At 41.4% G+C, this 23,336-nt stretch overlaps 1 protein-coding gene across 1 annotated transcript; it reads right to left on the bottom strand.

The window, feature by feature from the left end:
* Nucleotides 1–8,766: 8,766 nt before the first annotated feature.
* Nucleotides 8,767–21,318, bottom strand: LOC130887592 (zinc finger protein 58-like). Its single transcript, XM_057790113.1, is given in 4 exon segments — nucleotides 8,767–10,757; nucleotides 14,782–14,877; nucleotides 15,946–16,072; nucleotides 21,217–21,318. Coding segments are annotated over 3 exon segments (1,485 nt in total). The 5' UTR covers nucleotides 16,070–16,072; nucleotides 21,217–21,318; the 3' UTR covers nucleotides 8,767–9,492.
* Nucleotides 21,319–23,336: the final 2,018 nt, after the last annotated feature.

A 23,336-nucleotide genomic window follows, 5' to 3' on the forward strand; every position in this document is an offset into this window, starting at 1 on the left:
ATGTCACAGTGGCGTGGACTACATTTCCCAGAAGTCTGCGCGAAGGAATCCCTGCAATCCTTGAGGGATGATATTTACTTTTCCTGGACTTGTGTTTGGTTACCCGCAGTTGAGTGTGGGAGGAAGAAACAGTCCGCTGGATATCTGTTAGGACTGAGAAGCACGAGTTGCTCGAATGTCTGACTAAAGCAAGCTTAGTTTTCAGGAGCACCAGGAAGAGGCCAGTAGACGTTTTCTCCCAGCGTCGGTATTTCAGAGAGCAGCCCTCATTGCCTTTTTAGGTGCCTTTTGGGGAAAGGATTGGAGTTATTAAAACAAAAAACATAAAAACATGTTATCCAGATTATTGACCTTTAGAAAGGAGGAAATAAAAGAAAAAACAAGTTCAATAATACATTGTGTGGAGCGGGGGTCATCATCAAGGTATCTGGAAAAATGTTTTCCTAAAGCAAAAGCGCAATCATATCACAGGTTATTTTTATGAGGCAAACAGTGGGCATACTTCATGGGGGCACGAGTTCAGCATAGCTGAAACCTGTTTTGTTAGGTACATTAGGCATTGAAAACAGAAACAAGGTATGGAGATTTAATGTATCAAAATGTGGTTTCTTAACAAGGTGGCTACTGATTTGGTTTCAAACAGCCATAGGGAAGCTGTTTGATAGTGCACTTTCAGATCCACAGCCCAACATGTGTGAATGGGAGTCGAGACTTTGACAGAAATATTAGAAATATTACTGCAGTGTTAAAAATCATGTTGAATCAGTTGTACTTTAAAACGATCAGGCAATACTGTGTAGGGTAATCTTTTTGTACACTGTGAAGATCTGTCTTATTCAGGGCACTTTCTGGTTGGTTTAATAAAGAGCTAAATGGCACATAACTCGGCAGGAGAAGACAGGCGGTATTTCGGGAAAGGGAGAGGAAGAGATGAATCTAGCTGCCCAGAGAAGTCAGCAAGGTGCAGACCAAGCCAGGGATACAAAATGGTGGAAAGGTTAAAAAAAAAAAAAAAAAGCCATGACACAGAATATAGATTAATAAGTTATGAGAGCTAGTTGGGGGGAAGCCTAGGCTAAAGCTGGGCTTTGATAATTAATAATAAGTCTCTCGGTCATTATTTGTGGACTAGCCGTCCAGACAAGGAAGTAAGAATACACAATACACTAACTTGGGAACAAAAAGTATCTTTTAAAGATAATTTTGAGACCAGTCCTAGTGAGCCTAAATGTGATTCCAAATGCAGAGGCTCATGACAATACGACATGATCCGTACCTGGTCTGGAAATTTAGAGACATTCTCTGTAAAGAAAAAGAAAAAACTAAAAACAGACAAAAGAAAAAAACAGAAATAAGAATTACAAAATACTTTTAAAACTAACAATGTAAATAAGACATTCTTGGTAAAGAAGTTTGAGTATGACAGGCTTTGTCTTAATATGCAGTCCTGAATATAAATAATCCATGTTCCTCTGTACTGACTTAGATTGGTTCATACATGCATCTGACTCCACAGCTTGTAAAACAGTTTTCCTGGGAACATTGGAATCTCTTCAGTGCAGGAGGTTTTTCAGGGACACAAGGACAATCACTGAACAAGGTTAAAGTTCAACCCTCTGACATTTACTTCCAAAGAACTCCATAATCCGTCTCAGGGTTTACCACCTGTCCTTCAGTCCCTTGAAACCTTCAACTGTTAATCTACATAATAAATCCAGTTTTTATGAGAGTTCAACTAGAATTTTAATATTACCCCGTTGTTTTTGCTTGTCTTATTTTGTTGCATGTGTGTGTGTTCTTTTTCACAAACCCAGATGTGGATTTGGCACCAGGTGTGCTGAGTTCATGCTTACATTCCCTTCTCTCCAGAGTGGTAGGATACAGTTCCTGGCTTAAACTGGTGTGTGTAAGGACAACTCACCCATTATCCGTGGTTAGAATTCCCTCTGCAGAGGTTTGATCTATTGTGCTCAATTTCCTTTCCTTCTCTAATACTGAAATTTGTCCTATGTGAGAATATTTTGAAAGTCGGATCATTTGCCTTGAATGTATCTCAGTTTCTCAAAATCTGGACAGAAAAATACTAATTTCTAAAATAAAAATTCGATACAAGAAGTATCAAATAATCTTATTGGAATTTGATGATGAAATGCTTTACTACACACCATAACTTCCACCCTGGAAACCCCTGAGAGTTTCACTTTCATCTCTTCTAGGAAAGGCAATCCATACTCGGTATCCCTTAGACCCTATAGTCAGAAGACAGTCAATGCCCAAAGTCTCTTGACTTTGTAATTCAAACAATTGCTTATCCCTATCTGGATTTTGCTCATTGTTAATGAGAAACTGATTGGCCAGTAGTAGGGCAAGAAGAGACTGGATGAGACAACCTGACACAGAGAGAATGATGGGAACAGGAAGCACGGACTCAGAGCAATCACCAGACACACTTAGAGAGTATCTTCTTTTCCTCAATGATCTACTACTAACTTTCGTTGATAGACATTAGCAGAAGTTTGTCTCCTAAGGCACTTGAGATCTCCTTGAGTGGACTGTCATGCATCCTGGATGACTGAGTTTGAAGTCAGGTACACCATAGGGATGTCACAAGACACAGGTGTCCCAGAAGTGAGTTAAAGGTGTACATATCTTTATAACCATGCCTTACCTTGGAACATGGACTTTACATGAACATGTTGATAGGAATCTGTAGAGTCCCTGGAGAATAATCTGAACATGAAGAGAGACTTAAATTACTAACATCCATCTTGTCCTGGTTTCATGTGTGTTTGCTTGACCATTGTTTATCTTGTTATTAGAAATACATTAAGAAGCATCCCTACTGTTTCCAGTTTTCTGCAATATCAGACATTTCTTGTGGAAATCCTTGGCCTTGGCACTTGCATGTCTATACTGTTATACGTGAGGCTGCTACTCACCTATTTCCCTGTAACGTTTTGTTAGTGTCTGTTTTGTTTAAAGACAAAGTACTTCCTTAGCTATATATGAGACCAATCTATCAAAAATGTACCGATAGAAATGGGTCACATGACAATCACTCCTCTTCAATTTGTAATGTAACTTTTTAGTTGCGGGAGAAGTCCATGTGTTTGTTAACTTCTTCTTACTCCCAGGGGAGTTATAAAAGCTCAGTTTATAGCTTAGACTTCACCCATTGTCTCTTATGACTTAAATTAACCCATTTCCCTTCGTAGAGGTGTTACCACATTTTTTTGTGGTATAATCCTCTTGTACACTGTAAAGATTTGTACTCAACTTGGTTTAATCAAACACTATTGGCCAATAGCCAGGCAGGAAGGATAGGTGGGATGAGCAAACTAAGGATGATGGGAAGAAGGGCAGAACAGGAGTTGTGAGCCAGATGCACAGGAAGCAGGACATGAATGTGCCATGCTAGATAAGGTACCTCCCAGTGGCAATGAGTAAATAAGGAATATGGGTTAACTGAAAAGTAAAGAGCTAGGTAGTAATAAATCTTTTATATTGGTCAAGAACTTACAATTAATATAACCCTCAGATTGGTTATTTAGAAGCAGAAACAGGGAAGCTACCATCCATACCACATGACTCCCGGCTTTTACCTCTTCTCCCTCATGTATTGCTCCCTTGGTGTCTCTCAAGATATTCTGCCTTCATCCTGCCCAAAGCCTCTTAACCAGAAGCCAGGGTTATTAGCCATTTAGGCTTTTTTTTTTTTTTGAGACAGGGTTTCTCCGTAGCTTTTTGGTTCCTGTCCTGGAACTAGCTCTTGTAGACCAGGCTGGCCTCAAACTCACAGAGATCCGCCTGCCTCTGCCTCCCGAGTGCTGGGATTAAAGGCGTGCGCAACCACCGCCCGGCCCATTTAGGCTTTTTATTAAGCCATTGATAAGTTGACATAACAATGTATCTTCACAGTGTACACACAAAAATCTATTCCACAAAATGTCTCTTACACTAACTAATCTCTTAACCTGAGAAGGCCCCCCCAAAAACAAACTTGTAAAATATTTCTTCAGCCCAACACCTAGTGGTCGTTCTGTTTGAATACATTTTACATTCTTATGAAATTCATTATCCATCATGTTATCCTGATAACTGCTCCGATTGCTGAAAAATTGCCAATATGCACTTAGTGATCCCAGATACTTCTGCGCTTGAGGTCACCAGGCTCTGAAGAAATTTTATTAAGTCTCCAATTACCTTAAAGGAACCCACGGATGGGAAACAAAGCAAATTTGCTGTGCTCACAGCCCGAGGTGAGGCAGCCCAGCATAACAGCCTGTGGGGCCACAGGAGGCTCCCGAGCTGGAGCTGCCATGACGGCAGTAGCCCAGCAGTCAACCTCCACCTCTTCACCCCCCTGAAACCCTAATCATCCAGCAGACCACGGAGCCAGGGAGGCCGCTCCCAACTCACAGTGCCTGTGCGGTGTGGGACCACGTTTCCTATGCTGGGGGCTCCTTAGCGGTGTGACTCTCCAGCTAGAGAAGCCACACTGCTCCCTAATGCCAGCTGTTTCTAATAGGCCCTCAGCTCTCCTCCTCTAACTGTGGGAGGATATTCCCTCTGACCTTGAGATTCCTTTGCCCTATGACTGTGGTCTGCCTTGCTTTCTGTCCCAACCAGTCTGCCTACTCCTCTTTATATTTTTACTTTTAAATACATAGAAACAATTGCTTTCAGGATATTGCTAATACTACACATATATGAACATGTTTTATAGGCTAGGATTTGGTGACCCCACATCAGCCCCAAGCGTATGAATCTCGAAGGGTCTTTTAAATTTCCTGTCCTTAACCAGTGCCTCTTACTTTGAGACAGGGAAAAGGAGATCAAAAGACAGGTAAGAAGACATTGTGTGATTAACAACAGCTAGCAGGCTGCCTATGGCCAAGGGAGGCAATCATTGTTTATCTCCAGGTATAAAGGGGTCTGAATAAACACACATAATGCATTCAATCAGTTTTTCCAAGTTGCAGAATGCATGACAGGAACACATGTACTATCCATATATGAAGAAATATGTATGGGTATGTACTGTGTAGATGAGAAAAAAGAATGAATGTTCACTATTAGGGGATGAGGAAGGATTTAGGCAGGTAGTGAACAGGTAGTGGAAGAGGACATAAGATAACTGATTTTCTTCAATGCAGTGCCCATCAAAATCCCAGCAAAATTCTTCAAAGCCCTCGAAAGAATGGTACTCAACTTCATATGGAAGAGCAAAAAACCCAGGATAGTTAAACAATCCTGTACAATAAAAGAACTTCTGGAGGCATCACAATCCCTGTCTTCAAACTCCACTACAGAGCTATAGTACTGAAAACAGCCTGGTATTGGCATAAGGACAGGAGGACCAATGGAACCGAATAGAAGACCCGGATATCAATCCACATATCTTTGAACACCTGATCTTTGATAAATAAGCAAAAAATATCAAATGGAAAAAAGAAAGCATACTTAACAAGTGGTGCTGGCAAAACTGGATATCAACATGTAGAAGAATGAAAATAGACACATATCTATCACCATGCACAAAACTCAAGTCCAAATGGATCAAAGACTTCAACATAAAGCCAGGCACACTGAACCTGATAGAAGAGAAAGTGGGAAGTACACTTGAATGCATTGGCACAGGGAACCACTTCCTAAATATAACCTCAGCAGCACAGACCCTGAGAGAAACAATAAATGGGACCTTCTGAAACTGAAAAGCTTCTGTAAAGCAAAAGACATGGTCAACAAGACAAAACAACAGCCTACAGAATGGGAAAAGATCTTGACTAACCCCACATCAGACAAGAGAACAGAACTAAACAGAGAACTCTCAACAGAGGAATCTACAATGGCTGAAAGACACTTAAGGAAATGTTCAACATCCTTAGTCATCAGAGAAATGCAAATCAAAACAACTCTGAGATTCCATCTTACACCTGTAAGAATGGCCAAGATCAAAAACACTGATGAAAACTTATGCTGGAGAGGTTGTGGCAAAAAGGGAACACTCCTGAATTGCTGGTGGGAATGCAAGCTGGTACAACCCCTTTGGATGTCAGTGTGGCGATTTCTCAAAAAATTAGGAAACAATCTTCCTCAATACCCAGTAATATTACTTTGGGGCATATATCCAAAGGATGCTCAATCCTGTCACAAGGACATGTGCTCAACTATATTCATAGCAGCTTTGTTTGTCATAGCCAGAACCTGGAAACAACCTAAATGCCTCTCGACTGAAGAATGCATAAGGAAAATGCAGTACATTTACACAATGGAGTATTACAAAGCAGAAAAAAATGACAGCTTGAATTTTGCAGGAAAATGGATGGAGCTAGAAATCATTATTTTGAGTGAGGTAACCCAGACACACAGAAAGACAATTATCACATGTACTCACTCATAGGTGGTTTCTAAACATAAAGCAAAGAAAGTCAGCCTACAAACCACAATCCCAGAGGATTTAGACAACACTGCAGACACTAAGAAAGACATACATAGATCTAATCTACATGGGAAGTAGAAAGTAGAAAAAGACAAGATCTCCTGAGAAAAAGGAGCACGGGGACCGTGGGGGAGGATGGAAGGGGGAAGGGGAGAGGTAGGGAGGGGATCAGAGAAAAATGTAGAGCTCAATAAATATCAATAAAAAAAAGAATTCCAAGACGAATACCAACATAAGCAATGAGCTAATGAATGAGTCGTTAATGTTGGTGACAGCTCTTAATCCTCCTATTGGGTATGACAAAGCAGCAAAGATTGGCAAGAGCGCACCCAAGGAAGGATCAACTTTAAGGGAAACAGCAGTTGAGCTTGGCTACCTCACAGCAGAGCAGTTCATGAGTGGGTGAAACCCAAGGACATGGTGGGACCAAAGTGACTTAAATAAATTTATATTAAAATAAATTTGCATGAAATTAAAAGAAAAACAAAGCCTTTCTACACAGAAGCCATTCTTGGTTATTAACTGAGATGGAATTTGAAGGCAGAAGCACATTTCTGTTTCCTCTAATTTGCGCATTTACATGTTAATGAACTGTTTTAAAAACTCAATGATAGGAATTATAGGATATGTTCTTTTGTAACTTTCTATCCACCAAGTTCAATTGACAGCTACAGTGCTTTCCCAACTTTAATGATGATGGAAGACCAGGAACTAAAGCAGCTGTGCTCACTGTGGATGTAGGAGAGAGGGGAGAGTGGAGAAGCCACTGTTCATCGTTCCTCTGTTGTAGGCATGACAAAGTCAAGGGGAAGATACAAGGTGAGTCTGGCTGCATCTCATCCCTGCAAAGCCATCCCTGTCTCTTACGAGGTTACACTGATGCAGAGCTTCTTAGTCCTTGCATTTGAGCCCTTCTGGGAGTCCTCTCACTTGCTCCCTCGTGAGGCCTTCCCTGTAAGGGTGCTGACCCACTGTAAACTTCATGACAGCCAGATTCAGGTACTGTAATCACTGCTAAAATAAGTTTGGACATGTACAAAACCAACAAACTTTAAAATGATATTTACTTGGGGAGAATTTAATACATGCATGTTGCATCTTTTACCTAAAGTTCCATATTCCTTCACCTATTACTTCTTACCCTTGAAAACACATTGCTCTCACAACATGGTAGGCCTTTTCTTTGTTATTTCTTCAATGCACTTAGTGTTTCCTCAATGTTTATGGGTGTATGAGAGTTGAGTGGAACCTGGAAGGTAACCAGGTTGATTGCCTTCCTTAGGAGTCAGCAATTGCCAACATCTCAACTGAGGTCAGACAGTAAGGGCCTTATGCTGTAGTAAGGAAGAGTGAACTGCATCCAGCCACCTGGCTAGCTTAACCCCTGAAATAACCACAAAGAAATTGTATTCATTTAATTACTGCCTGGCCTATTATATCTAGCCTCTCCTTGGCCAACTCTCACATCCTGATCTAATCCATTACCATTAATCTGTGTATTACCACGAGGTTGTGGCTTACTGGGAAAGATTCAGAGTCTCTGACCTGGAGATTTCATGGTGGCTCTCCCTGTCTTCCTTCCTCCTCCCAGCATTCAGTTCTGTCTTCCCACCTATCTAAGTACTGCCCTATCAAAAGGCCAAGGCAATTTCTTTATTTAACCAATGGAAGCAACACAAATACAGAAGGACCTCCTACACCATTACATAACCATGCTTGTTGTATGCTGTGGTTCAGCTTATATAAGTGTTATCCACATAGTCATAATCACAGGGTATTCATGTATTAATTGGTATTAACATTTCTATCAATGTTTCACTGTTCTAGAAATGACTCAATATTTCTACTGCTTCAGGGCACACATTTACTATACCTGGCTCTGACATTCTTTCCAACTCTTCTCCATGACTTTTGGCTTTAGATGTGTGCAAGGGAAATCACTTACGATGTGTGATGCAGGTGTCACCTATGGATTAGGGTCCTCCACAGAGGAATATTCTCCACACTTTGATCATTTTGCATCTCTGTAGTCTTCTCCATCTACTACACAATTAATACATTCTGGTGAAGGTTGAGAGGTGCCTGACTGTGGGTATAAAGATGAGAACTTGGGTTCATTTAGTTACTGTCCACTCATTAGAATGACAGCATTAAATCCTCCCTAGGACTTATCACCTAGTCAGGCACAAGTTTACCAACAAATTAACATCACATGAGTTACAGCTTGTAGAAGGAACTTCAAATGCAGTCAGAAAATGATTGGTTACCCCAGAGCTTTAATGCAATTGTTGCACTGCTGTTTTTATCTGAGGCACAGCTGCTGCACCTGAAACTATCACTACCTCAGCCGACGGCTGCACCTCTGCAGCCACAGCTGCTGCCTTGCTGTGGGTGTCTTAGATGGCAAGAGTATTTATACAGTTTTAACTCTGTCTCTGTCCTTTTATTTTACCAATAAGGATTATCAATATAGATTCAAATGCTGGGTGAAAATCTGCTAGCTCAGAGAGTCGGAGCCTCTTACACCAAGGAGGAGTTACAACAGCTTGGATGAGTCCACTGAGAAAAACAACAGTAACGATGCCACAGCCCAGATCTCATATTCTGGGCAACCAATGAACAAAGCTATGACATGGGCAAGGTTTCAGGGAGCATTTATAGTTACAGAAGATAGAGACTTATTAATAAAGGCAAGTTCCAAACACACTGAACAAACTGTGGGGAGTTACAGGAAAGAGAAGTCTCTGCTGTTCTCTGATGACATTCTTAGTATTTGTGCTCTTGTAAGTTACATGTTGATATTGACATTCCAAAGTGATGAACTTATTTCAGGTGGATAATACTTGATTTGTTGGCAAAGATTTTACCACATTTCACACACTCATGAAGTTTGCTGTCTGAATGAATCATCTGATGTGGTTTCAGGTTTGAAGAAGTAAACTTTTTAAGACATTTGATGGATTTATCTCTTGTATTAACTATGACATGCATTGAATAAGGATATTAAGATTAATAAAGTCTTTGATAAATTCCCCACAACTTTAGGGTTTCTATACAAAATGATTTATTTTATGCTGTAGAAAGGATGAAGATGAGGAAAAGCATCTGTCACAGTATTCACACTTGTAGGGATTCTCTCCAGTATGAAGTCTCTTGTGTGTCCTAAGGGATGAGTTAATATAAAACGTTTTGTGACATTCTCAACACTTGAAGGGTTTCTCTCCAGTATGAAGTTTTTTGTGTCTCCTAAGGGAAGACTGATAATGAAAAGATTTGTGACATTCTTCACACTTGTAGGGTTTCTCTCCAGTATGAACTCTTTGGTGATCCTGAAGATATCTTGAATTTGAAAACCTCTTGCTGCAGTGTACACAGGTATAACAAGTTTCTTCAGAATGGATTGTTTGATGTTGTCTAAGGGATACAGATGAGTTAAAACATCTGTCACACTCTGTACATTTGTAGGGTTTCATTCCATTATGAACTTTCTTGTGTCGCCAAAGGGATGAGTGATAATGAAAGGCTTTGTCACACTCCTCACACTTGAAGGGTTTCTCTTCCATATGAACTTTCTTGTGTGTCTTAAGGGATGAGTGGTAATGAAAGGCTTTGTGACATTCGTCACACTTGTAGGGTTTCTCTCCAGTGTGAATTGTTTGATGATCCTGAAGATCCCTAGAATAGAAAAACCATTTGCCGCAGTGTACACAGGTATAAGGACTGTGTGCTGAATGGATTGTTTGATGTCGTCTAAGGTATATAAGAGAGTTAAAGCTTTTACCACAGTCCATACAATTGTAGTGTCTGTCTTCACAGTGAATTGCTTGATGTTGCCGAAGGAATGAAGTGAAGCAAAAACACTTGCCACACTTCTCACACTTGTATGGTTTCTCTCCAGTATGTTTTCTTTGATGTTGTCTAAGGTATGAAGATGAGCAAAAATACCTGCCACATTCTTCGCATTTGTAGGTTTTCTCTCTAGAATGAATCCTTTGATGTTGCTTCAGCACTGAAGGATAGTAAAATGATCTGCCACAGTCTCCACACTTGTAGGTTTTTTCATCAGTATGATTTTTCTGGTGTATAAAAAGTGATGAGCGAGTATTGAAGGCTTTGTGACATTCTTTACACGTGTAGGGTTTTTCTCCAGTGTGAAGTCTCTGGTGCATGGAAAGTGCTTTAGAAGAACTAAGACCCTTACCACATTCTTCACACTTGTAGGGTTTCTCCCTTGCATGAATTCTCCGGCATTGAATATGTAGTGAGTTATAATCAATGGCCTTGGAGCAAATGCTATAATCTTCAGGCATTGATCCTGTGGAGCAAACGTTGAGATATGAACAAAGGGTAGAAAATATTTTTCATACTTACAATGCTTATCTTTAGAAGAAAACATTTATTAATACATCTTGAAGCAGTGAAAAAAGAGAGTCATTTCAAAACTTAGAGGCACGAAGTATAAATGATAAGATACAGTAGGTAGAAATAATCTATACTTTAAGTAGAATAATAAAATATCCAAATAGAACATAGACATAATGGCATATAATTCAAAGTTAAGTAGTTAAGTAAGTTGCAAGGGCATTTTACTAACAAAAATAACTCTATCAAATAAATAGAGATTTTATATTGCAGGACACCCATGAAATTAGAACGTAGCTGAGTTCGAAAGAGAAAGTTAATTTTGACTTTGTAAATTTGAGACAGAGTCTAATACAAACATTTTATCCTGCACATATAGTTGTACTTGGGGAGTACAAAAGATATGCTGCACATGTAGATAGTGTACATAAAGACAAAATTTATAGTTCAAATTCAGGACATTATTTTACATTTTATTTGAAAGACCAGAAAATATGCACCTGAAACATATTGAGTCATGGTAAAACAAAACAAAACAAAAAACCTTCAGATTCACCTGTGCATAATGTAAATTTGGTTGAGACAATATATTTGTCAATAAAGAGATGACAAAATTACTTCTTTCCGGGCTGGAGAGATGGCTCAGAGGTTAAGAGCATTGCCTGCTCTTCCAAAGGTCCTGAGTTCAATTCCCAGCAACCACATGGTGGCTCACAACCATCTGTAATGGGGTCTGGTGCCCTCTTCTGGCCTGCATGTATTACACACAGACAGAATATTGTATACATAATAAATAAATATTTTTAAAAAATTACTTCTTTCCCTTTTTGTTTGTTTTTGTTTTAGAAGATAAGGTTTTTCTATGAAGATCTTGGTCTCCTATAACTCACTATCTATACCAGGCTGGTCTTAAACACTATATTAGAGGAAGAAAAACATTTCTACCTTCCATTATCCAGCCCTCTGCAGTTTCTCTGTATTCCATGTCTCCCAATATGATAGTTTAGCATACCGAGGGGACCCTTAAACCTATGCCTACCACCCAACTTGTTAAGGAAATTTCATGGTGGTTCAAATGGCCATGCCCTGTACCCTGTCTTTGAATATCCTCCTCTCAACAAAGGTAATCCCACAGGTGAGATGTCGAGGGAAAATTATGTAAGCAGTCCTCAGCAAAGTGGTAGATGTGACCGAGGCTCTGCCAGAGGGACAGTCAGCACAACAGGATAAACTCTGGGCACTCATTCAAACTAAGTCACATGTGCCAAGTGTGGACCCACCACATCAGGTAACAAGAGCAACACAGCCTGAGGAGAGGTGAGGTCGACTGTGAAAGCTCACCCAGAGCAGCCATCGAGTCACCTGCCAGAGACATCTGGACCAGCTCCTCTGCTATGGATCATCTTTTTGTACGATATGAATATGTCTTACTCTCATCATTAAAACACTGATGGGTCAATGGCTAGGCAGAATTTTTTGGGAAGAAAGACTGCCAGAAAGAAGAATGGCGGAGTGAAAGAAGTTGCCAGAAGATGCAGAGAATAAGGGTGAGCGTACATATTGAAAGTAGGAACTGCAATGTGATAGAGGGTCAAAAAAATGTGGGCTCATTTAAAAAGTAAGAGCCAGCTAAAAATAAGCCCAAGCTATCGGCTGAGCATTTACAATTCATAAGTATCTCCATTTCAGTTATTTTGGTAGGGCTGTTGGGACAGAAACTTCTGCCTACAAATGGCATTCCAGCCCGACACAGCCTTGACTACTAAGGCTTGAGAAAGCTCAAAAAAACTTCTCACTACACAAAAGCAGAGCCAAATGCATCTTGCTAGTGTTCTGTCTCTCATGTGGGCTGCAGTACAAACAAGCATCTCCTGACAGCTGCCTACGGATTTGAGCCACCAGCTTGAGCTCCACCCATGCAGTGGGTGGCAGAGTTTGGGGTTTTGCTCATGTGGACAGAAAAGGTTACAGATGTTCAGGAAAGACGGATCCAGATGGTTAAAAAAAAAAAATCTTTAAATAGGTTACAGTGTTTAAAAATGTACAAAGTCTGGTGGGAGAAGAGAAAAATAGTAGAGATGGTCAGAATATACATACAAATATACACATACTTTTAAAATAAAGCAAAAATTCTTTAAAAGGGAATAAAGTAATATGAAAGGTAAAGACACACAAAGAAGTAAAATACACAGAGTGTCTGGAATTCATGTGTTACTGTGTTGTCTGCAGATTTTCTGACTGCTAAAAAGAAGGAATGAGAGCAGCTGACACTCACTGGATTGTGAAAACTGCTGGATTAAAGCAACAGATATAGTTTTTAACATGTCTTGACCTTAAAAGGAAAAAAGAAGGGAGAGAGGTTATGATTTTTTCCAACAACATGAGAGGCTATTTTTGTTACATGTACTTTTACTATGTTAAAGTTAAAACCATCCTTTTCAACTAGACAAAAAGTGGGAAATGCTGTAGAATAATCTTTCTCTACACTGTGAAGATGTGTTGCTTTTATTGTTAATAAAAAACTGGTATGTCTATGGTTAAATAGAATTTTTGGGGCTGACCAAATCCTGGCATTAGAAAAACAGAGTCAGAGAAGTGACCAGGATTCTGAGAAGAAAGAGAAAAACATACAATATGAAGAAAAGGTACTGCCATGTGTAAGAATGTAGAAGACATAGGGGTTAATGAAAATGTAAGACCTAATTTGTAATAAGCCTGAGCTGTTGTTCGAGTATTTATCATTAATATAAAGTCACTGTATGGTTATTTGGTATAGGATGCCAGCACAGAGCTGATCCATCAAGTTGCTGATGAAAAACACTGCCTAAACTCATCAGTGCTGATCCCACTAAAAACCTGGGCTAATGAAAATATACACTGAAGACGTCTGAGAATCGAGAGGAGACCTCGAGAAGAAGACACTACAAGATATTTTCGTCCATTTGAACTCATGGAAACATTAACCATAATGCTTCCTATACTTCTAGTCACAGTGGCTACCATGAATATATCTAACACAAAATGTTTTACCAGTACTGATGCACCTGAAAGCAACAGATTGACACATAAAAGTTTATAATTTCTTTACCAAGTTATTACTACATATATATACAAATACCAGTCCTTGTACATGATAAATTAACTTAAAAAAAAAAAAGCCCTGAAAAACCCATGGAGCCTTACAATTCACTAAAAGGCTTAAATTTACTAACTGTCATGAAAGAGAGCACACAAACACTGAACCCATAACTGGTTTGATGGGCTTCCTGAATCAAAAGCGTAAGGCCTTGCGGGTTGTCCTGTCATATCTTCCTATGTCTAATGGTCATGACCTGCTGAAGCAATTGGGGGTAAAAGTATTGAAAAAAACCAAACCGCCTCTGTTAAATTAGCATACCTAGAGGCCCACACATCCCCTTTATACGATATGCTAATGCTTTGGTTCTTCCCTAAGATCAGTGGGGAATGCACTGCCCAAAGTGCATCTGGTTCGTCTGAGTTTTATCCAATGCTTCCAACCCCCAATTGTTCTGACCAACAGAACTGACACCATTGAGCCTCTGTCCCTGCCTACCTCTCTGTGACGGAACTGTGGGTTTCCCTTTATTAGCCCACTATGGTTACTTTTGTGTAGGGAACTTTCTTGCATGAGTCTGCTCTCAACCTCTGTAAATAAAAGACTCTCGGTCTTTACAGTTCTCAGTTCTATTTCCCTGAGTCTTAAGCAACAATGGAGAATCAACAAAAGAAAAACCTTGGCAGTCACTGTAATTAGAAGAATAGCTTGTAATTGGGGAAATCCAAAGTATAAGAGACTTAAACCCTCATAAAACTGAGACACCAGCTTTGACAACAAAGACAAGGAGAGACCTAAAGAATGATTCCCATAGTAACATGTTTCAAGGTAAAGGGGAAAGCTTCACTTTCTGTTGCATCTCAGGATCTCAGCTCTGCCCCATCCCCTCATTCCTACACACCTGGGTGCACGCTGGCTGCTGCTTGTCTCTCCCCATCTGAAGGCTCTGGTCTTTGCTCCAGAAATGTCACCAGTTGTGGCTTAGGAACAGCAAGACCTGTGTATAGATAAAGAGAAAAAGTTGTTTATGTGTTTTTTACTCAGAATTGACATGTCCCTTCCTGTACATGACTTGTAAGGACAGAGATGAGGTGACAAATGATTGCAAACAATCAGTTCCTTAAGTGTTTTCAGACAGGATCACAACACATGAAGGAGTCTACAGCACCCAGAGTCTGAGTTTCATTTCAGGGGAAAAAACAGTAACTTAGAATTGTAAAACAGTTCATTTAAAAAGTGAGCTCCACCTCTCATGCCACTGAATTTCTAAACGTCCCACTAGAGTCAGGGAAAGACATACCCATCTCGGAAAGGTGAAACACAGAAAGAAGCAAACAGTGTAAGCAATCTTCCTGTTTTCATTTTTTATTTTAATTTTTCATATGTTTTAGTGTTTTCTCTGGATGTATGTCTGTATGAGGTTGACTTGTTTAATTAATCTTTATCAATAAAACATCTGGAGTGAGATATCGGCTAAGGAAATGAAAGATCAGAGAAGCACAGTAATGCCCTACCTCTTCCATCCCAGCATCCAAAGGGCAGAGCTCCTGTCTCAGCCCAGCTTTCCACGTCCTGTTCCCCTCTCTACTGTCTTCCATATCTCTATGGTCAGCTGGTGGCTAGTTCTGTCCCCTGACTCTAATCAAGCTTTATTTGTCAGGATACAACACAATTAAAACATCACATAACATGAGGTTGTCAGACCTTGGGTTCACAAACAACTGTGAGCTGCCATAGGAGTGCCGGTGATGCGGGATTTCCTGCCTGCGCTAACAGGCCAGACAGTGTTATAATTAATATAGTTTTTGTCTGATTACTCAGGTCTGGGTGGCCGGGAAGGAAAGAGCAGTTTCCTTCTACTTAATGTCCTCTAGAAGAGTAGTCAGTGCTCTTAACAACTGAGCAATCTCTCCAGCCCCAAAATGATTTTTAATGTAGCGATCTTAATAATTATTTTAAAAACAATGGATATGAAACTGTTGAAATGCTCCCATGAGAAACCATACAAAGTGAGGAAGCTATATGTTGAAGTGAAATAAGAAGTCACTATAGATGAGATGCTCACCCAGGAATTCAAGGTGGCTGTAATTCTCCAGCATCACATCCCTGTACAGATTCCACTGAGCAGGCTCCAGACATTCCCTCTCTTCTGGAGAGAACTCGATGGCCACATCTGAGAAGGACAGCATTTCCTGAAATAAAGATCACTGAATGATACCACATTAATTTAATTAAAACCATTAGGGATTTAAACACCAAGATGCATTGAGCTTGATAGTTATCCTATGACCTGAAACTAGCTAGGGCCAATGTGAAAAGAGAGAAATAATTGAAAAAATCCCTACCAAGACTGCCCTGTAGCCAAGTCTAGGGGCATTTTCTAAACTAGTGATTCCTACGAGGACAGCGCTGCCCGCTACAGTGGTGCCTGCACTGGGCACGCAGTTCTACATGGTCCGGGAAAGCAATGTCGGGGAGTCAGTAAGCAGTGTTGTTCTGTGGCCTGTTCTCCATTTCGTGCCTCAGGTTCCTGCCTGAAATTCTCCCAGTGATGGACTGTTACCTGGAGTTGGAGTCTAAAATAACCCTTTCTTCTCCAAGCTGTCTCTCATCACGGGCTTTAGCACAATAGAAACCCTCAGACAGGCACCACGGATTTGTCCAGGATGAAAGAGAGCTAGAAATGTTCTTACACAGGTAGTAATATCCTCAGACATGCCTGAAGTGCTCACATGATCTCACACTGAACATCGGTAGTGAAGACAAGGTAAACGAGCCTGTAAGCCCAGTTGGACATGATCCATTTGAGAAAGAAATGTAAAATGAACACATCCACAAAACATGCATTTAGTGTCATGTGCCACTACACACCACACATACATGCATTCCTCACAGGACAAAGTCACATTGTGGGGGAAGGGATTTCTCAACAGTTCATGTGCACAATCATGACAGTGAAATGGAATGAAAATACAGAGTCTGATGCAGCAGCTCTGGCTGTGCTGTGGGCTCAGGATTTCTACAGAGTTCAGTAATGATGCAGATGACAGGGACCCGGGACATGAGAAGGAGCAAGAAAGGGGAAGAACTCACAGACTAAATATCATTTAAGTATCTGATCATATGAGAAAATGAGCAAAAATAAGACTAACAACACTGCTTGATATTTAAAATAGAATACACACCACTTGATGTTTTTGTCACTTTCCCTTCCTACCTTTTCTCTGGCAGGTACTGATGGAGGGGCTGCGGTATTTTTAAGCATGTTTGTACACATGACACCTGAGCATCAGTGTGCATAGCTGAGAAATAGAATCGCTGATGCTATTTTCACATGTCAAAATTTTCTAATTTTAGAATTTTTGTTTTTTATATTGTTTGGGTAATGTCCCAGAATGATCTATAAAAACAATAACACATCATTTTTCCTTTCATCACTACAGGATGTTTCAGCAATTAATTAATAATGAGGTATTATGTAATAATTTCTTGGTTAAGCTTTGGATTCTCAGGTATGGTATGTTCACCCCTCAAACACTTCCTTCCAGACTCCGGAATGCACCCTACATAAGGCACATCCAGCATTTGGGAAACTGTCATGGGGCTTCTCCCTCCCACCACGCTGCCCCAGGACATTCAGTCTTCAGCAAGGCAGTTAACATTTCTATTTGGGCCGTCAACAGCTCCCAAGTAATGACACAGAGACTTTTTTTTAACTATGGAAGCTTGGCTGTTACCTTATGCTTGTCCCACTACGTCTTCTAACTTAATTCAACCTCTTCCTAGTCATCTACACTTTCCCTTGGGGCTTGACTAATATTTCACTCTGTGTGTCCTGCTTTCCTGCCTCCTCTGTGTCTGTCTCCATGAGTCCTCCTCTTCCTTACTCTCTCTGCATGGAAGTCCCGCTTATCCCTCCCATCTAGGTATCGGTCATTTAGCTATGAGATGAGTCAGGTGCCTTATGCAGGCAAGGTAAACAAATGCAGCACGTCTTTCCATAGTGAGACCAATATTCCACAAGCAAACGGGAACCTCTTTACATAGTTAAACTCTTTACATAGTTAAAATGATAATCCACAAAAAGGAAGTCCAAGTATTTGCTTCCTGATATCACCGGTAAATGGAAAAAAAAAACATTACATTTCCCAACTTCTGTGCCTTATAATGTTTTGTGTTTAACAAATCCCTCTTATGAGTTTCAACTCATATGTTTCACATATTGATGAGATCGTGTGTCATTTACCTCTGTCTTCCTGAAACAACTACCAGTTTCACCAATACTGTCACAATTGGCAAGAGTGTAATTTTTCTGTGAAAATTTATTAAATTGAAATTTGTCATTTTCCCCTCTATCTCCTCATTGCAGCTTCTCTCAAGTACCCCAACAATCTACCTCAGATACATTGTTCATTCTTCTCTAATTAATAGTTACACACAGCACATAACTGTGCATATCTACACTGTGCATCCCTACTATATGAAGGCTCTAGTCTTGTGTTTGACCCCTGCTCAGATCATTTGCAATATTTCTCTGTGGTCTCTGGCATCATTAGGTAGATGGATCGGCAGGAACTGAGTGTCATCACCCAGCACCTCCGATTCAGAGTTTCCCAGAGATGACACGTCTAACCCAGGACGGTCCATGCATGAGCTGTAAACACAAGTAACTCCTTCCCTCACACTGACATTGAAATACAGTGAAAAAAGCCTGGGAGGAAAGAAAAAGAACTGTCAACTAGGGGAATGGGACTCAAACTGGAAGAGCAGGAATTCAACACTACCAGTTTCCATTATGGGTTAGATATGGCACTGCCCCCTGTGGAGGATGGTGCAGGAAGTGGTTTTGTTCTGGCTCACTGTAAGAAGCATCTGCTCACAGAGGAACCTCTGCTGTAAGGACAGGGAAGGCATCCCAGCTGCAGCTGCAGACAAAGACCCAGGAATGAAATCACAGCAGCTGAGTCTCAGATTAAATTGAAAGAAGCAAACTGTAAGAAACCAGAGAAAATCAGAAGAAAGTCCCATCGGATCATGAGAGTAACTAACACAGATTAACAAGGAAAAAAGAATGAACGTTTGTTGACTATAGGCAGAACTATTCAAAGGAAGCAAAGAGAATTCTTTCTCACAGAGTAAATGCTAACAGGTATGCAATCATCACTTTAACAAGAACATGTTTGATATAAAGTTTAAATTACATGTGAGCTGAGTCAGCAGAAGGTAAGCACACATAGTTTGTACATCAACAGTGTGGGCTGGGTGTTCACTGTAAGAAATGGGAAAGAAACCATGGAAAGTATTTATCACATTATTAAACTTGAAATGCTCTCTGTCACAGACTTGGGTAAAATAGGCTGGCCTGGAATTTGCTGTGAAGCAGGGGAGGACCAGAGGGCCCTGCCTCCCCCTCACAAACGCAGAGATGACAGGGATGTGCCTCAGAGGAGACTGACGTTTCTTTTCTGTCACAGGTCTGGTTACTAAAATCCCAGGAACACACACAGGTCTGGGAGTTCTCCTCACCTGCTGACCTGACACAAAAGCCTGGCAGTGTAACACAAGGCCACGAGAGCTTTTCACCTGTTCCTAGGGACCCTGCTCTGGACCAGCTCAACAAGCTCAAGGCACATCAAGACGTTGACACAACCACTGTGGGCCAAGCAGACCCTGCTGTTTTCACAGTAGTCCGCCTACGTTAGGGATGAGGACCTGTCAAGGCTTTAAGGGAACCCAGACCTCAAGGTGAGGCCTGGAGTCAGCTTCTCCAGTTCCTTCTTCCTGCAGAGGGTCCTCTGTGTGTGGGCTCTGTGTGTGTTCTCTCACCCCTAGTCACAGCTTTCTATAGAGCTGGTCCTGGCAGACCTTGCCGCTTCATTCCAGAATTTACTGCCAGAGACCTGAGGCCCCTCAGATATTTTTCCTTTCTTAGTTCTTTAGCCGTCAGAGCAAATGAACACAAGGTAAACTGTCTCCCTCACTCACTCCCGTCTCCTGTGCCAGGGTGCTTCTCCATTCCACTCCTGGCAGTTTCCCGTGGCAGGCCCCAGTTGTAGGGTTGATAATAACAATCTATTTTTTTCTCCTAGCAACCTGCCTTCCCATCTCCTTTAACAGACAGATGTCTGAGGTCTCCAGGATGGCAGTGAACCGAATGCCTCTCCAGCCACACCTCTAGCTGAGTGTGAGCCCACCAACTCCTGATTTTCTCCTCCCCTACATCAACCAATGCCCAAAGGAAGAAGACAGACTGGAGCCGGAGCACCTATACGAAAGATGTTTGGGTGGAAGCTTCACCTCAGCCCCTAGCATCCATATAGCCAGAATCTGGAATGTTTGAAGTTTTATCCCAATCCCCCTCCTCTGGGAGTTGCCTCAGTCCAGACTCCACCTCAGAGAATGGCTCCCAAACAATGTCCTCTCCCCAGAGATGCTCAATACCACTCCCACAGTTTATTTAAACAACACCCTAAAGAACAAAACATGGTTTTCCAGTCTTCCCCATGTCCTATCTCTGTGGGGCTGGAAAGCCATCTGGGAGCATTGATTTCCATTAACCCTGGGCTTTTTTAAATTTCGTTTAATTTGGTCTGATTCGGATTACTGCATAGGCAGAGAAGCTTATCGGACAGTAAAATCTTTTCATAAACCTCGAGACCATACATAAGGCCAGTTACAAACTAAAAGACAGATCAGAAACAACGACTGTTCTAAAGATACTAAGAAATCTCAGCTGGGCAATAGTGGCGCACGCGTTTAATCCCAGTACGCTTTTAATCCAGGACTCAGGAGGCAGAGGCAGGCGGATCTCAGTGAGTTTGAATCCAGCCTGGTCTACAAGAGCTAGTTCCAAGACAGGATCCAAAGCTACAGAGACACAGTCTCAAACAAACAAACAAACAAACAAATAAATAAATAAAATAAGAAACTGAGAAATCTCACAGTGTCCATAATAGGATGTGTCAGAAATGAAACAGGCTTCTCCACCAAAGCTGCTCAGTGAGCTCCCAGCTCCCCCTCAGGAGCAGGCAGTCAGCTGACCATCCTTAGCTTGCAACCCAGGACCTTGCACTATCATCTACTCCGCGCAGTTCTCCTGTCCCAGAAGCCCGAGGAGCACTCGGGCTGCATGCGGTGTCCTAAGAAAACCATCACTCAGGGCACAGTCCCTGTCGCCCTCAGCCCCCTGACCTGCAACCTCAGGCGTCCCAGTCAGTTGAGCACAGCACCTCCAAGGCAGCTTCTCCTGCCCTCCCACCCAACCCAGGTCCGATCCCTCCAAGACGGACCCCGCACCCCGCACAGTGCCTCAGGCTGCGCTGCACCCTGAACCAACCTCCGTGTCAGACCGGCAACAGCAAAACAAGACAGGCGGGTCTCTCCTTCAACTTTGGGGAAGTCGCTCAGGTGGAAATCAAAGCAGGAAATGTGATTTCTTAGATGGCTAATTGTGACGTCACAAACGCGGGGACTACATTTCCCAGAAATCTGCGCGAAGCACCCCTCCCTAGGAGGTATGACATTAGAAACAAAACTAAATAAAACAAAAATAAATTGTATACCCAAGTTAATTATCCCCCCAAAATGTAACTCTACGCATAGGATTCCAATGCAAAGCACAAGAGGGTTTTTAATATTCAATATGGAGTTTGAACTACATTTCAAAGGAGTAGGTGAGGCAAAGTGCAGCCTGTAGCCCATGGAAAAGTAGAACTTCTAAAGAGAAAACGCCGTAATCAGAAGAGTTAACCTATAATTTTTATCTCCGTTAGCCACGTGGCTTGGTACCTTTTATCAGTGAGTCCGCATTCTTACCTTCCTTCCTCTTGGTCGGCTTGATGACTTGTGTGATTAAGAACAGCTAACAGGCTTCCTAACTGCAACCGAGACTACCATTGTTTATCTCCTGGTGAAAAGCTGTCTGACAAAACACAGATAACTATCCATTTCTTTTTCCAGCCTGAAGTATGTAGTTCCAGCATAAATGCATGAGGCTTCACCTTTCCTGTGGAAACAAGGTTGTACAGGGTAGATATAGTTAAAGGGTTCCCACCCTCACAGCCATAGGAGGACATCCTCCAACCAGGAATTGAGTCCAGTAGCCTCAGATGTCAGTGCAGTTGGGACTGGATGCTCACTATGGAGTCAAATCCTTGGCTACCCCTTGACCCCTGAGAGCCTGCAGGAGCAAAGCACTAATGTCAGATGCAATGAAGTCTACTATCTAGAGGCTGTGGTTAGAGCCACAGACCAAAGTAGCCTCTGAGACCACAACAGCATAGACTGTGGTGCTGCAGTGACCCCTGGAACCTCCCAAGTCAGCAACTCACACGGGTAATGACCTCACACCACTGGAACCAGGGTTCTTGTCTCTGCACTGTCTCCACTATTTCAATCCTGGGTTATGCTCAGGGAACTGCACACCTTACAGAGATCTTTGTGTCCCATGTTGATTGCTTCTTTATTCTCAACTGTAAATAACCTGAATAAACATATGTGTCCATGAACATATTATTAGAAAAATTTTCATAATTATAAATGTGTTCATTACACACACACGGGGGGGTGTGCTTTTACCTCTACAAAAGTATAGTCACAAAATGAACAGAAAAAATGGATAGACATCAAATGTAGTTGAAGTCATGCAATCATATGATGATATACACTGCATATTCTACCTAATATGTTGAATCTTGAAAGTAAAGCATACATGTGAAGAAATACATATGTGGGTTCAGTGTGTAAAGTAGAAAAGAGGATGTAGATTAACTTTTTGGGGATGAAGATGGATTTAAAGCAAATAACGAGCGTGGGTTGTAAACAAGGACTTAAGGCAATTGATTTTCAGGTTCCACCTTGGTCATGGATGTTAGTTTTCATGGGGTACAAAGGCATAAAATATATTCAGTGCAGACAGTGCCAAATCCAATGTGAATGCCTCAGGTTCTGTTCTGAATGTCCGTTCTAACTGTACAGAGGTCAGGATTTCGTGGTGCAAGAGACTTTCTCTTGGGCCAACAATCAGCTCCCAAATCATGACAGAGGACTTAGTATTGCTGAATGATTGGTCTTCCCTTAGGCTCGTTTCTTGTTAGCTGTTATAACTTAACCTGTTTCTGCTCACCTACGTTTTGATGTGGGGTTATTTACTGTTCTCTTTTTCTGTATTTCTTTCCTGCTGTCTCCATGACTGTCTGCATGCTGCTCAGCTTCTGACTCCTGCACGCCCCCCTCTTTCTTCCTTATCCTCTTCTCTTCTCCTCTAGCCTAAATTTCTCCTCCTATTTATTCTCTGTGCTTGTCAGCCCTGCCCATTCCTCTCCTGCCTGGCTATTGGCCATTCAGCTTTTATAAAACCAATCCCGTGTCTTAAACAGGCAGCAGAAACAAATGTTTACAAAACAAATGCATTGTAAACAAAGGCAGCAGCCGCAAATGTAACACATTTGTTTTACA

This window comes from Chionomys nivalis, chromosome 15 (assembly GCF_950005125.1).
Source record: "Chionomys nivalis chromosome 15, mChiNiv1.1, whole genome shotgun sequence".
In the NCBI taxonomy this organism is placed as follows: domain Eukaryota; kingdom Metazoa; phylum Chordata; class Mammalia; order Rodentia; family Cricetidae; genus Chionomys; species Chionomys nivalis.